Source organism: Phascolarctos cinereus, unplaced genomic scaffold, assembly GCF_003287225.1.
Source record: "Phascolarctos cinereus isolate Bilbo 61053 unplaced genomic scaffold, phaCin_HiC Scaffold_4;HRSCAF=312, whole genome shotgun sequence".
NCBI lineage: Eukaryota > Metazoa > Chordata > Mammalia > Diprotodontia > Phascolarctidae > Phascolarctos > Phascolarctos cinereus.
The window spans coordinates 265023973-265039918 of record NW_027555847.1 but is presented as its reverse complement, the minus strand read 5'-3'; the positions used below and the strand labels follow the sequence as shown (position 1 = coordinate 265039918).

Sequence of the window (15946 nt, the reverse complement as noted above, 5' to 3'; positions counted from 1 at the left end):
GGAGAGAATCAGGGCGGGCTTCCTGCAGGAGTTTTCACTTGAGCTGAGGTTTGAAGGAAGCCAGAGATTGTAAGGGACAGAGGTGAGGAGGACATGCATTCTAAGCATGAGAGACAGCCTATGCAAAGCAAGGAGATGGGAGAAAGAATAAGGCATACAAGGGACAGTAAGTAGAGCAGTTTGGAGGAAACATTTCACTCCAGCAGTATGACAGCCACCCCTGCCCTGTGCACCCTCCAGATCTTCAGAGACTATGCCCTGGAGGACTTGACCTTCTCATTTGTAGGTCTCCTGCCCTGGTGTCCCATGCTGTCCAGATTGGTGACTGTGTCATGTGGCCCCAGACCATACTTTTCTTCCCAGCTGTCTACTTGGACCATCTTCTTACCATCTACTTCTCTTCCCTCTCCTACTTTGAATGGTAAAGCTGGGTGCTGATAAAGCTGGGGATACAAATGCAGGAAGGCAAAACATGGGAGCCAGAAACAGGAGAAAAGGGGATAAGTGGCCACTTTTGGTGCTTTGGAAAAGTCTGGAGAAGTGACATGGAGATTTGGGCAAGGTAAGGCTAAAGTTGACCTGTCAGAGCCTAGGTTCCCAGGGGGCAGAGTGCTGGGTTTATTCAACACCAGCCAATTACACCTGATTTACTTTTTAACCTCTCTAAGCCTCTATTTCCTCAACTATAAAATGAGAGCATTGGACTAGATAGCCGCCAACATCCCTTCTCCTCTAAATTTATGATGCTATGATCCTAAATTAATACTGTTGTTACTGCTGGAAAGGCTGTGTCAATCAACTTCCCTGCTGTTCCTCTCTTCATCTCTTTGATTTCCCAGTTGGCCAGTGTTCCCCTATATATGTTCTGTCTATTATAATGTAAACATTTTGAAGACAGGATCTGTTTTGCATTTGTGTCTGGTGTGTGGCACATAACCCATAGATTAGCAAACACTTTTTCATTTATTCAATATAATATGAAATAAGACTAGACAGGTAGGCTGGAACCAGAATGTGAAAGGCTTTAAAGGCCGACAACTTTGCCTCTTATCCCAGGGGCAAGAAGCAGCCCGTGAGAGTGGTGCTGTCACTTTGGGAATGTCAATCTGACAACTGTGTGGATTGGGGAAGGGAGTGATTGGATGCAAAGAGACACATTTGAAGGCAATAGGAAGAAGGGGCTGAGCCAGGCTAGTAGTTGTCTAAGTTGAGAGAAGGGGACAGATGGGAGAAGAATCATGGAGGTAGAATCAAAAAAGCTGGCGACTGAATGGATATATGAGAGTAAAGAGTCAAGGATGACTGAGATTGTGAACCTGGGTGACTGGAGGATAGTAGAACCCTCCACAAAAATAGGAAAATGAAGAAGATGGGAAGGTTTGGTGGTGGGGACAGGAAGAAGGAGATAACGAGCTATATTTTGGACATATTGAGTTTGAGATACCTTTGGAATATGCAGCTGAAGATGTCCAATACAGAGAGATGGGCTAGATATGAAGAAAATAATTTATAAAAAATCCCAACAATTTCATTTTCATATTTCATTAAGGATACCTTGGATAGAATGTAGATAAATCTTATAAATCTTACTATAGAAATAAGAAAGTAGGTATTTGGATCATTAGTTATTGATCTCAGTCACTTTTTGGGGGGCAATTATATGATCCATGATTCATTTAGTACTTTCTCCATTTTTAGATATCTTGAAAACACACACTCACACACACACACCATGCTTTTAAAATTGTTTCCACCAGCACATTTCTTTGTCTGGCAGAGGAAAGAGACTGGGACTGATGAAAGATAGACATGTCCTCAAGAGATGATCTCTGATTATTTTTGTTAAGAGAATTGGCAGTTTTATGGTGGTCGCTATTGCTTGGGAATCCAGGGTTGAACAGAACCTGAATATTTGATGTTTGGGAGAAACAATTCAATCAGGCCTTTTGGAAAGGGAACCCCAATGCAACTTGTCTTTGTTGGAGGAGGAATAGAGCACATGGGGAAAAAATATCGTGGACAATTGTATGAAAATACCAATTAAATAAATGATAGTAATGATTATGAATAAATATGATTTTTATTTAGGCAGCTCCTTTCACCTGAACACGCCATAAAACTTTTTGGACGTAGTTTCTCGAGATAATTGCAGGCCTGATGTCAGAGGAGACCCAGGAGCTAACTCAGGAAGCTAGTTGTCATAGTGGATAGAGCACTGGGCCTGGAGTCAGGAAGACCTGAGTTTAAATCCAGTCTCAGACACTAGCTGTGTGACCCTGGGCAAGTCACTGAAAGTAACTGCCTCATTTTATTCATCTGTAAGATGGAGATAAGAATAGCACCTGCTTCCAGGCTTGTTGTGAGGATCAGATGAGGTGGTATCTGTAAAATGCTTAGCACAGGGCCTAATACATTATAAATGTTAATACTAATCATCATCATTATTATATTTCCCCTAAGTAATATAAATTGAGAATGAAATTTGGGCTTTCTTTGTGTTCTTAGGTCAAATAGACCTCAAATAAAGTTAAAAGGAAAATTGAACTGTTGACCTAAAAATTGATGGTCTTGTTTTATGTTTAACCTTTGTATGTGCTCCCTGTCTCCCAGGTGACTATGGAGGTGAGTGGTCTTCCACTGGAGCTGTGGCGCCTGATCTTAGCCTACATGCGACTTCCTGACCTCGGCCGTTGTAGCCTAGTGTGCAAAGCCTGGTATGAACTCATTCTCAGCCTGGACAGCACCAGGTGGCGCCAGTTGTGCCTGAGGTGCATCGAGTGTCGGCATCCCAATTGGCCCAATCAGCCTGACGTGGAGCCTCGGTCTTGGAGAGAAGCCTTCAAACAACACTACTTGGCTGCTAAGACGTGGACCAAAAATGCCCAGGAATTGGAGTCTTCTAACTGTTTTTACCTCTTCCGAAGGAGAAAGGACCGACGGATTCTCTATGTTGGGCCTGGTTGTGAGTTTGACAACCTTGGCAGTGCCTTGACCTCAGCCAATATTTATGATAAGATTGTACTGTTCCCAGGCATCTATGAGGAGCAGGGCGAAATTATCCTGAACGTGCCTGTGGAGATCATGGGCCAAGGGAAGCTTGGAGACGTGGCGCTGCTGGTTTGTGTGGATCAGCACTGTGCCACAACACGGCTGTGCAACCTTGTCTTCATGCCAGTGTGGTTCAGCCCTGTCATGTACAAGGTAGGTGTGGATCTGGGCTGAGAGCGTGCAAACCCAGATACTCATTTTTCTAGTCTTAATCTTTAGCTCCAGTGGCATGCCGTGCTTTTTCTTTCTTATCCATGGTTAGAGGCAGCTAGGTGGTGCAGCGGATAGAGAGCTAGACCTGATTTCAAATCCAGCCTCAGATACTTATTAGCTGTGTGACCCTGGGCAAGTCACTTAATCTCTGCCTCACTTTCTTCACCTATAAAATGGGGATCATAATAGCACCTACCTCTCAAGGTTGTGAGGATCAAATGAGATAATATTTGTAATGTACTTTGCAAAAGTATGCTATATAAATATTATTATGCTAATGTATGGATTGTACACATCCCTTCTTTCTTTTTCCATTCATTACATTTTGTCCTCTGGCTTTTTCATCATCTATTTTGATCCCATCTACTACAGTCAGGAGGGAAGGAAGGGTATAGAAATCCAGAGTAGTTTCTTTTTGGGCAAATTTTATTCTTTAAAAAGATAAGAAAAGTTGACGCTTACTAGCTGTTTGACCTTGGGCAAGTCACTTAACCCCAATTACCTCACCAAAAAACAAAGATGAAAAAAAGGAAATTGTTAGGGGCATCTGGGTGGCACAGCAGAAAGAGCTCTAGCCTTGGAGTCACTTGACACTTACTAGCTGTGTGACCCTGAGCAAGTCACTTAACCTCGATTGCCACACCAACAAAAAAAAAAAAAAAATAAATAAAGTAAAAAGAAGGAAAAGAAGGAAATTGAAAATTTTGACTAAAAGAGTTTCTAGATCAGTTAATTGTCAACAATACTTTTATCCTTGAGAGAAACATTCAGAGAAACTAAATGGTTTTTCCTAAATCACATAATATGTACCTGACTAATCTTGGAAGAAGAAAGTTTATGTCCCTAATCCATTTCAGTTGGACCACTAAACCCTCCTAAAGCTGGCACAAAGACCTGGAGGCAAATGTCGAGTTTTTTCCCTAGTAAGTATAAGGTAATTGACATTTTTTGCCTAAAAAAAAGTTAGCAAGGGATAATAACTCTTTTCCAATATATGAAGGTTTCACTTATCCCCCAGAGAAGTTATTCATTTACACAGAGGGTTCAACAATAGGAAATGGGCTTAAATGATAGCAATGAAAATTTAGGTTGGCCATAAAAGAAAATTTAATGACAACAAAGATGATTAAATACCAGAACACATCAATAGGGCTTCTAATCACCCATGAAGAATTTTTTAAAAAAGAATGCCTGTTTTATGGACCTCCCTAAATCAAGTGACCTCTTAAGGCCTCAACCAAGTCTATGATCTCATGATTCAAATATCTCAACCAGGTTAATATGAAATTTAAAAATTCATTTAAAAAATAAAGCACTCAGTTCTCATCTTATTTTGCTTCTTAGCCAGGTTTAGATACCAGCAAAAGTTTAATGTTTTTTTCTCAAAGCTCTGCTATGGCAGGAATGGTCCATTCATAGAAAATGGAGGTTTCTAGCAGGTGCCTGTGACAGTGCTCTGCTGTGGGAGTCTCCCCAAATCTGAATGCTCAATCCTTGGCAATCCCAAGCTTAGTTGAAGATGTAGAGCTCTGTAATTCTTGAATCAATATCTATGTCAGCTGTTATTATTGTTGTTATTAGAACCAGGTCCACAAGGCTTTGAGTGACCTCACTATAATGGGAGTTAACTTGAGCTGGATGCTGTAAAATGGAAAGTTTCTGTTCCTATTCTCACATCCCCTCCAAAGCACCCTGCTCAAGGAGTTTAAGATGCTCCTCTTGGGTACCGGGGAACTATACTCCTACTCTTACTCTTCTCTGATAGGATTCTTTTGAGTTTATAAGCCAGACCAGGTCTAAGATATAATTCCATGATGCTTACAGAAAACAGAAAGTCCTGGAGTCACTGTGTTCAAACTGGTAACCTGGAATACATTTACTAGAGTCCCATACCATCATCACTGACTGCTTCTCTGAATCATTCCATCCCCCAGCTCCAAAACCGCTGCAAGGACTACTAATTGTATGGAAAGGGCTAAAGATATATTTTATCTGTCCTATACTTGGAAGTGAATTTGGTCAGGGTAGAGGGATGCAGTGAGAGAGGCAGATGCATACATTTAGTTTAAAATGTTTCTCTTTGGCTAGTTGGTACTTAGCAGTATGTAAGTGGGACCAAGAAGGTCATGCTGAAGTATGATTCTTATGAGTGTGAGAGGTGGATCAGGCTACAGAGCTTCATTAGTTGTTAATAAGTACATAATTCATTAGTTATTTGAAAGAAAAAAGTCCTTTATAAAGGAAAAAGGAGATCAGAAATAAGTCATGGAAATCCCTAGTTGCTTTGTGATTTCATTTTCTTATTTTCCTTTTTTAGGTATCTTCAGGTCATGTCCAGTTTGATAACTGCAACTTCGAGAATGGGCAGTTGCAGATTCATGCTCCAGGAACTTGCCAAGTTAAATTTTGTACCTTTAATCAAGCCAGCATCAGCCTTCACAGTGTAGCCCTTTGTGTCCTTGAAAATTGTGAGTTTGTTGGGAGTGAAATTGCCTCTGTGACCGTGGAAGGACATCCATCTTCTGATAGGAACTGGGCCTATAAGCATCTGATGGGCCTGGTCAAGTCCTCTTCTGCTTTATCGACTACCCAAGACTCAGCACTTTTTAACCCATCAAACCAAGAAACCTTAGGGCATCTGCCCACAGGGAACTTAAGGACCTGTGAGATTGTCGTAGGTGAAGACCAGAGCAACTTCCTTGCAACTTCAAAATCCCCACAAGCATGTGAAAAAGACTTTCAGAAGGAAAATGAAATTAACAAGGACCTCTGCCCCGCCAGGGACAAGAAGGAGATTGTCCATGATGCTGACTCCAATGATGGCAGCCAGAGCTCTGGCAGTGAAAATGAACCTGAAGACCAGTTGGTGTATAAACTGTACCACCAGCCGCCTGGTCTGAGCCACACACTGGCCAGGTCTCTGCTCGGCCAGCCACAGACTGCTCGATTGTCCAACCTCCAGAACGGCCTGGAACTGAAAACCCTGCATCAGGAGCTTCAGAGAGACAGTGAGGCTCAGTCCCTCGCCAGTTCCTTGCAGGGCTGCCTCATTAGGAAGTGCCTTTTCAGAGATGGGAAGGGAGGTGTCTTTGTCTGCTCTCAAGGCCGTGCCAAGATGGAAGGGAATGTCTTCAGGGACCTGGTGTATGCTGTCCGGTGCGTGCAGAATAGCAAGGTGCTGTGAGAAGTGCTCCAATGCACATCTTTAAACAAGCAAAAGTTGAGTCCTTAAGATGAGTTTTTAATCAATTGAGTCTAACTGTTTGCCTGTTTCCAGATACCTGATTCCTGATTTACCCGAGGGACCTATGTATAAAACATCTGTGTGCAGTGAGTGCTTGGTGTATCACTGGGCTTACTGGATAGCTTAGTTTTTTCAGTGGTACTTTGTAAATGTATGTGCTGCATTTCCTTTGGTCGGCTTGCTTTCCCAGTTATGTTCTCTTCCATTGTTACATATCCCTTTATAGAAAACATGTCCATGTCCATGATTTTTTTTTTTCAAAGAATGTCATTGAGAAATCTAGAGCAGTCATGAAGGTGAATGAGTACTCATTTATTCATTGCCTTGAGCAGAGAATCCAGTGGGGTCAGAATGGCCAAACCTAATTCTGTCCACACTCTGAGAGCACCTTCAAGAGTTCAGGAAGGCAGGATCCCTGCTGTCTGAAACCCGATTCCTACTATACCAGGGAGGCTGTGCCTTATAAATAGAGATTTTCATATGGTCAACACACATTACTGCCCTAACCCAGGTCCAGTAGAATCAGTGAAACAATGTGTCACTGATTAGTCATTAGTCTGGTGTCTTTTAAGTGATATAACCCCCTCAGCTGCTTTGTTACTGAAGTTACTCAAAGCCATTCTGAGGTCCTTGCCTCAGTGGTTTCCTGGTGCTGCTGAGAATCACTCTTATTAGTGAATCACTTGGAAGCAACCCTCTGCCCCAAGGTAACCCTAAAGCTACCCCTGAAATGACCCAAGAAAACCCTCTAACCCAACTTCATGATGTATTCAAAGGACTGTAGTGCTTGTTCACACAGTCAGTCATGGCACTGGTGAGTTCCGTATGGGCTTCCTTCTAAAAGTAGTGTTAACCTGCTCTCTTCAAACCTGGAGGAAACTTCTTTGTACAAGAATGTAGTTCAGGAAGTTAATACTCTACCTGTGTCCCTAAAATGCTAAAATTGATTATCTTTTTTTTTTGCTCATATCCAAAATCCACTAATACTTATGCAGATGACTTTGAACTAATACTTTTTCTTAGACAAACTTAGCACTCTTCTATTTGTCTTCCCATAGTAAAAAAGAATAAGAGAATTTATAAATTTAATGCTAGTTACATATCTACTAACCCATTTGATTTGTTCAAGTATTTGTGTTTAGAAGTAGAGGAATGTGGGTTAATATGAAGAAAGTACTGCTACATCTGGGGTTGCAAAGATGATGACTATCTCAATGAAGGACTTGTTCTATCAGTTCTTACTAGACTCAGAGGCTCTGAATATGGGCCAGGGACAGGCAGGATATGTGTGCTCTGAGGACCAGCCAAGCTAAGGTTGGAGAGGCTAATCACCAGAGGAGGGGCCACCAGGTGATGATTTTTTTTGCATCAGAATGAAAATAAAGTGTTACAAATAATATTATCTTGATGCTGGTAATTTAAGTCTTTAGCACATTAATTATCAGTGGTCACTTCCCTTCTTCCCCTAATTTCTTTCCCTGTCCTCTAAAAAGATTGCTGCCTCCCTACCCAGTAGAAGAAATTAATCCCATCGGTAGTTGGCACTCCAGTGTCAAGGAGTAGATTTTAACTTTTGATCACCTGATCGAAAAGAAGGGCTCCTTGTGTTTGAGTTGGGGTAAAAATCAGTTTAATCAAAGCTTAGGAAAAACTTCAGTGTAAGAGAATAGTAACATAATAAAAATTAAATGAAGGGATAAAGTATTTATTAAGTGCTTTCTTTGTGTAAAGCTGTGTTAAGTGTGGGGAGTTCCCGTTCTAATGGGAGAGACAATACATATGCAAGGCAGGTAGATGGAAAGGTCGTTAATATTTCTTCTTCAATGCAATTTCCACTTATAAAATTATATTATATTATATTATATTCCACTTATAAAATTATATTAGTTTCTTATGTAGAACTGTCTGACAATGCCAAGGACTTATGTGGCAGACTTTCCTTTCTAGATCTTTTGTAGCTGTGGCTCTAGCCTCTCTACTGGAGCAGTGTCCAGGCTGAATCTCTACAGGGGTTGTTTCCCAAGATTATGGCTGAGGATACTGGGCTGGAAGAATTGCTATTCCCAAGGCTTTTGGGTTCGTGTTCCTGGGCTGTCTCAAGCAGGGTTCAAGGGGGAATGGTGCTCAGGCTAGTTTTGGTGGTGGTAGTGGTTTGACATGCATGGCAGATGCTACCTCCTGTCTCTCTCTCTCTCTGGGCACCTTACTACTTTAGCAAGGCCAGCTGGCCTGTCCTGCATGTGGTAGTTTGTTTACAGTTGGTGGAGATGGCTGAACCCCAAGAGTTGCCTCCGCAGAAGAAGGTTTTGAGAGCTGGATTGGAAGTAGGACAGCCTGAGGGTCACTGCCATTCCTGAGGTCCCTACGACCACCTACTTATTGGTGGCAATTGGGAGGCTGTTGTTGCTAATGGTGATGAGCAAGGCTATCAAGGAGCAAATCTGAACTAATTAATTATCTAATGAAATGAATCATTAAACATTCAAGACAAAACAACCAGTATAATGAATGGCTCCGCCATACAGGAAAGGAGAAGGTAGTCACCTCTTGAAAAAAAAAAAAAGAGTTCACAATACCCTCTTAGCCAGAGAGAGTCAGAGAATTCTTCTTTTGATGTAGTTGCTGTCATGGACCAGGTCCTCCCTTCACAGCAGCAGTCTTGGCTCATCACTGCCAACAGCTACAGACACCACTCACGTAACAGCTGTTGGTTTGTGACTCTCCTTTGAGTCTCCTTAAAGAAAAATTATTTCCTCTCCCCACTCCTGTGTTCTGCTCTGGTTAGACCATTTTTGGAATATTTTGTTCAGCTCTTGGCACTGCCTTCTAGAAAGGTCATCAGGAAGCTGGTGAGGTTTCAGAGGAGAGCAGCTAGGATTGTGAAGGGCTGTGTGTTCATATTATCAGCTCGTGCTATGTGAGAATCAGCTGAAGGAACCAGCAATGTTTAGCTAGACTTGGGGAGGAGGGGCAGTTGGGTGGCGCAGTGAATAGAGCTCTGGCCTTGGAGTCAGGAGGACCTGAGTTCAAATCCAGCCTTAGACACTAAACACTTACTAGCTGTGTGACCCTGGGCAAGTGACCCTGATTGCTTCACCAAAAAGCAAAAACAATAAAAAGAAAAAAAAAATAGAAGATTGGGGAGGGCAGGCTTTGGGTGGGGGGAAGGAGGAGGAAGCAGGTCACAAAAGCTATTTTCAAGTATACAAAGAGCTGTCATTTGGAAAAGGGATGGGACTTGTTCTTTGTCACTCCAGAGAGCAGAAATAGGTGCTGGGGTGGAGGGTCCAAAAAGGCATATTTAGGATTTATGTAAAGAAAAGCTCCCTAACAATTAGGACTATCCAAAAGTAGAAGGGGCTGCTTCAGAAAATAGTAGATTCTTCTTCATTGACATTCTTCAAGCAGAAGCTGCTTATAGAAGGGATTTTGAGGGGGCTGAAATTTATAAGGGTCCTTTTAGACTCAGAAAATCTGTGATTCTTCCATTTAGAGTTTCTTTTTAGAGCCAGTGAACTTCTTTTGGGAAAAATTGGGGTAATGTTATATAATTGGCATTTATTTTTTGCCTACAAATAGGAAATAAATTTAATTAACTAATACATTGCAAGGGCTTCCCCTAAAGTGTTACTAGCATTAGAAGTGGAAGAGCCCTTAGCCTTAGAGGTCAGCTAGTCCAGCCCCCTTACCTTATGCTTAAGGAAAACTGGGAGGCAGAAAGACTGACTAGTCATGGTCTCACAAGGTTAGAAATAGAATCCAGAACCTGACTCAGTCCAGGGCTTCCCCCACTTCCACCTTCACAGATCTACCTTTCTGGTGGAGATCAAGGAGAAAAATCTGTACGTTTGAGAAAGATTTTAATTTATTTTTCAGCTTGCATCAAATACATTTCATTTGCTCTTGTTAACTGTCCTGTTTTCCAGCATCGTAGAGAAGCGTTTCTTGTACATTTTCTACTTCACTAGTTTGATTCTAATTGCTGACAAATTGAATGAGAATTAAGCCCTGTCAGAGTGCAGTAGTTGCAGCAGATTTCCCGTGTTAGAAATTAGCCTGTATCTTCCCTGAGGAATGGTACACAAGTAATGGGTTCCTTCAGTTTTACTGTAAAATCTTGATCTCCTTGTTTTTATTAGATGTTAAACAACCTTCATAGTTAAAATATCCAGCATCTGATTTACTTTAGAGGCTGTTATTGAAAACTGTAGATCAAATTCACATTCCTTTCATACCTCTAAAGGATTTAGGGACATATTATCCAGCTATTAATATTTGGTTTTAAAATCATTCTAAGCCTCTATCAAAACCACAAAAAATGAGGTCAGCTTAGAAATCCCTGTCTGTCCTTCATTCATGCTTTTGTGAAGACAAGGGACCAAGAATAGGGCCAAGAATGCTTGAGGAGACATATTTCTGCAATTGTGGCTTAGATATATAATGCTTCTTTGTAACAAATAGTTTGGGTTTTTATATGGTATTTCCAGTTTCAAAGTTGTTGGCACTATTTCTAAGATGGAGAGATCTCTCTTAGTGGTTTCAGACAATTGCTGCAGTCTGAAAATTATTTAGAACTTTAAGTAATTATTCTGAGATTTTGTCAATGGGAAAAGGGTATGGAAGGCTTCCTGAATGAGCAGGTATCATGTACTCTTCCAATTGTGTATTCAAGGCATGAAGCTGTTCTCAGTAATGTTCTCTTTATACAATAGTCACGCTCTTTACAAACCTAACTTATTTTGGGGTCTGTGTGACAGCTTACAAAATTCTGAAATTTATCTCTTAGGTATTTCCTTTGTGATTATTACCAGAATAGCTACCACCCACTCCAGTAATCACATTGCAGAGATTTAGCTGAATATATTTTGAGAGATGAAATAGACTCCCATTTAAAGCAACCACAATGCTAATTTTCCTGACTCAGATTTCTGTCTATGTGTAGGCAAGTTGTAGCCTGAAAATTCCAAATTAATATTTTATGCTCCTTGGAACCTGAACCTCCTTGAGCAAAATATACCTGCCTTTCATTATGTAAGCAGACAGCAGGTTGTGTGTTCCATGTTAGAGAGGCAGGGGAAAGAATGCAGCCAGATTTGGTGTCAGAAGACCTGGGGCAAACTCTGGCCTTACATGACCTTGAGCGAGTGACTTAACCTCTCAAGGCCTCGTTTGTAAAATTAGGAGGTTGAACTAGCTCTTCTAAGGTGCTTCTAGCTCTAAATCCTATAATGCTTGTAGAAAAGGTATGGTTTTCTTTTGCTCATCATAATATTGAAGAGAAGTGATTATTTTTCTGTTGTATTAATAACCAATTATTAAATTAGGATTAAATTTTTTTTTACTTTCTTTCTTTTTTCAGGGATCCTGTAGCGGGTTGAAGGACAAGGCTGATAGATGAGCTTGCCCAGGTATTAAGGTATTAGGAAACTATTAAATACTGAGATGAATGAAAAGCCTGACAGATAGTTTCTGGCTAATTAATAGTCAATTTATTAATTAGGCTAGATGATAAGCAATAAATTGATGATCAGTAGTCTTTCTCTAATTCCTTGATCTTGAGCAGGACACCACCCAATCGGAAGACCTTACTTCTGTTTAGAGTGGAAACTGAATCTAATGTAAATGAATTCCAGTCCTAAAGCATTAAGTCTATACCTTTGCAGCTGCCCATTGTGGTTTAGGGTTACCCAGCTCATGAAGGAGAAAACTAACCAGAGTGTTCTGGATAGAAATGGATTTTTTGCCCAGATTGCTGGAGGTGACTAAGTCTCATGATCCAGCTGTGTTTTCAGCAGGAGGAGCTGAAGGCTTTCAGCCCACCTCCTCATTTGAAAGTCTACACACTCATTGATTATTCACCAGCCAGGGTTGATTTTCACCTGTCAGGGCCACCTCCCTCCCCCCCCCCCCGCCCCTTTTTCTAAAGGTATTTAAGCATTTGGTGATCTCCATGGTTTTGTCTTTGGTGATTGAGAAAGACTACTGACTGTCAATTTATTGATTATCAGTTAGCCTAATTAATAAATTGATTATTAATTACCCAGAAACTGTCTCTCAGGCTTTCCATTCATCTCAATATTTAATAGTTTCATAATACTTTAAGCCAAAGAAATTAAAAATACTATATAAATGTCATTTTTATAAATGAAACCTTGTTATGAGAATCCACCTTAAGAGTAGATAGAATAGGTCTATATCATTAAGGTGTGATTTGAGGAGCTATTAAAAGATACCCACCCCCACCCCAATAGCAACTCAGGGACCTCAGCGTCTGAAATCCTACCACAAAGGATTGGTTGCTGTTTGTTAAGCCTTGGTCCTTCTGGGAGTCCTCTGTTAGAATTCAGGTAATCCTTGTGTGAATATCACATCAAGTCAATAACACTTCAGTATAAATTTGTTTTACCAGATCCTTATTAAAACACTGGGATGCAGAAGGGCTGATGAGGTAAGATACACTTTGCCTACTTTGTAGTTTTGGCTGTTAGGCTCAGCTCTTTGAAATTGGTAAAATCCAAGGATTTCTGTTCCTATTATAACTTAAAACTAAACAAGGACCATGATAAGAGTGGACTGGATTAAGCTAAGGAAAGGCCAAACAACTCAGTGAAACCTATCATTAGGGATTCAAAATGTATTCATTCCATCTCTGATCATGATAGGTGGGAGACTGAGCCTTCTACCTTTTTACAGTTGCCCATGTTACAGCTGTAACATATATAAATTGCAGGTGTGGAGCAGTTTTAATACAAAATATAGCCAAAGTGAAAAAAAGATTTGAGATAGTTATCCACATCATACAAGGCAGGTACGGGATGACACGATTTAGGGAGGAGGAAGAGGAGGTGAGAAACATCATTTGAACCACCATCTTGGATATCCTATTGGGGAAGGAAGAAAAGAGCTTTCTCCAGTAGTGGAAACATCATTTGAACCACCATCTTGGATATCCTATTGGGAAGGAAGAAAAGAGCTTTCTCCTGTAGTGGAAATAGTAATGGTTCTGGAGACAGAAGATCTGAATTCAAATCCCCCCTCTGCTCTTTACTACCTGTATAATCTTGTATTAGTCACTTAAGTTTCCTGGGACTCACCTTCCTCATTTGTAAAATAACCGAATTGGACTAAATTGCTTCTGAGGTCCCTTCCAACTCTGGCTCTATGATTCTCCTAACTCTTATATGTTTGTCAACCATTAAAGTCACTGCCTTGTTTGTCTAAATATTTTATTTAGTGAAACAAGTAGAAATTTAGGAAAGCATTCAGGGCCTCATGTTTGGACTTGATCCTTTGAAGAGTCCTGATTGAGACCTATCTCTGTCCCTTTGGCACAGACTTTGGGCCTGTTCTTTCTCTTCTGTATAAATCAGTTTCTCTTTCTGTAAGATGGAGTTTTATTTGACCTGTATTTTTCTCAAAAGGATATTGTAAGGACAAGTAATAGTATGAGAAATTCTTCAAGTGACTTAAGAGTGAAGGTCAGGGTTGACATCTGGGCCTTTCCTGGACCTGCTCATGTTAGAGCTATACTTTGTATTAAAACTTTTCCACCTCTGCAATTTATGTATGTTACAGCTGTAACATGGGCAACTGTAAAAAGGTAGAAGGCTCAGTCTCCCACCTATAATGATCAGGGATGGAGTGAATACATTTTGAACCCCTAATGATAGGTTTCACTGAGTTGTTTGGCCTTTCCTTAGCTTAATCCAGTCCACTCTTATCATGGTACAGTAACGGATGAGGTCTTAACTGCCAGAGGGACATTCTAATTACTGTTTGCCTTCTGTATGCAAGAGGGCCGTAGTAAATGACTATGAGGAAAATGAGGAAGATTTTGGTTGACTGATTCATCATTTAATTAAGGAATTGAATGAATCACCTCTACAGTAAGAAAGCAAAGGAGATGTAACTTAATTTTTCTTCTGATACATATTGTTCACTAAAATGAGACAGTGCAAAAGCAATTAGCAAGCTACCTCCAGTCACTCATGGTTTTAACAGTTTATTTGACTGGAAAGAGATGAAATACTAGGGTCACCTTGGTGAGTTGCATGTGATAGAGGAAAGAGCCCTGTACTTGGAGTTCAGAGACCTTTGGTTTTGTTGTAGTCTAGTTGTGATTCTGTGTACTCTTTAGCAAATCACTTTTCTAATCTGAGTCTCACTTTTCTCATTCCTAAAATCCACATCATACCACATGCCCTCTTAGCCTTGCCAGTTGTGGAATCAGATGAGAGCGCAACAGTAACAGAGCTGTGATCACTATGAAGTGTTATTCAAATATAAGGAGCTGTTGTTATTAGTATTAGCATTCTTGTCACTAATTTAACAGTGGTCATGGTGTTATCATTTTTGTTTGACTGAAAAGGAAAACTAGCCAGTCTTCTCTGACCCTGACCTTGCTGTAGGCAAAACCACTGTTTCTCAGTTCTTTCCTTCAGGCTTTTCCCTTCATCACTCCCATCCATTCTGCTCCCCATGGATGGAGGAGACGGTTTGACCACTACCTCAGAGAGGGGCTTCCTCCTGCTTGGACTTACTTACCAAATCTTCTCCCACCATGCCTTTGGCTCATTTTGTTTCTAGGTATGAGTACAGATTCAGTCAATCTTTGCCTTGATTTGGGGAGCTATAATGATAGATATCACTAAAAATCCTTTTTGTCCATCTCAGGCCACCAGCTGTTGATCTCAGCCATAGAAAATATAGAAAGCAAACAGATTAAAGTGAGAAATGGACTGTGTGTGGGGTGTGTGTGTGTGTGTGTGTGTGTATACATACACATGCTCAAACTCAAGAGTCAGAGTGAATTGAGACCTCTAGGGAGATAAGAGTTTCACCATTTGTAGTTACGTCAAATAGGGACAGCTGCAGTCTCTTTCTAGCTCTCATCTCCTCTCCCCCTCATGGGACACACAGGGTCTCATTGTCCTACCCCTCACCCCATCAAAAAATCTGGCTCCACTGGAATTTCTTTCTGTGTCCTAGTAGCAGCACTTCTTACAACCACCCTTCGGTGTGCTTGCATTTTTTTCTGATGGCCATCCACTCCTGGGACACTTCTGCCCATTCCTTCTTCCTTAGGAAGAGAAAGGAGGGGTCTAACTTTGTCAGTTTCATAGCTGTCCAAGGCTGAAACAGATATGTATCTGTGAATCCCCTGTTATTATGATAATTAGTTTTATTATCTATTATTTTCATTTATTTTATTATTTTGTTATATTATGAGAATTTTTTAAAAATAAAACCCATTTTTAGTTTGCTTCCTGGAGAATTAATTAACTTTAATTAAAATCTTTTTCCCAACAGTGCTCCCTTGATTTAACGATATTTCACTGATACCTTTAATAGACTCCGTTACCCAGGAATTGACTGGATAAGTGGAAAAGGACCAGTCTTATGGGTCAGGTAAAAGCAATAGGATGCCAGAGGAATTCATTT

The 15946-nt window shown here is 40.6% G+C and overlaps 1 protein-coding gene across 3 annotated transcripts in view; it reads left to right on the top strand.

Annotated features, from left to right (window-relative positions):
• FBXO10 (F-box protein 10) overlaps nucleotides 1-15946 on the top strand; it is an 89222-nt gene that overhangs the window by 29023 nt on the left and 44253 nt on the right. For all 3 annotated transcript variants that reach the window (XM_021004614.2, XM_021004612.2, XM_021004610.2), the window contains 2 exons: nucleotides 2611-3201; nucleotides 5579-6436. In XM_021004614.2, coding sequence (XP_020860273.1) covers nucleotides 2617-3201; nucleotides 5579-6436 — 1443 coding nt within the window. In that variant the 5' untranslated portion in view covers nucleotides 2611-2616. The remainder of the gene's footprint in view (nucleotides 1-2610; nucleotides 3202-5578; nucleotides 6437-15946) is intronic.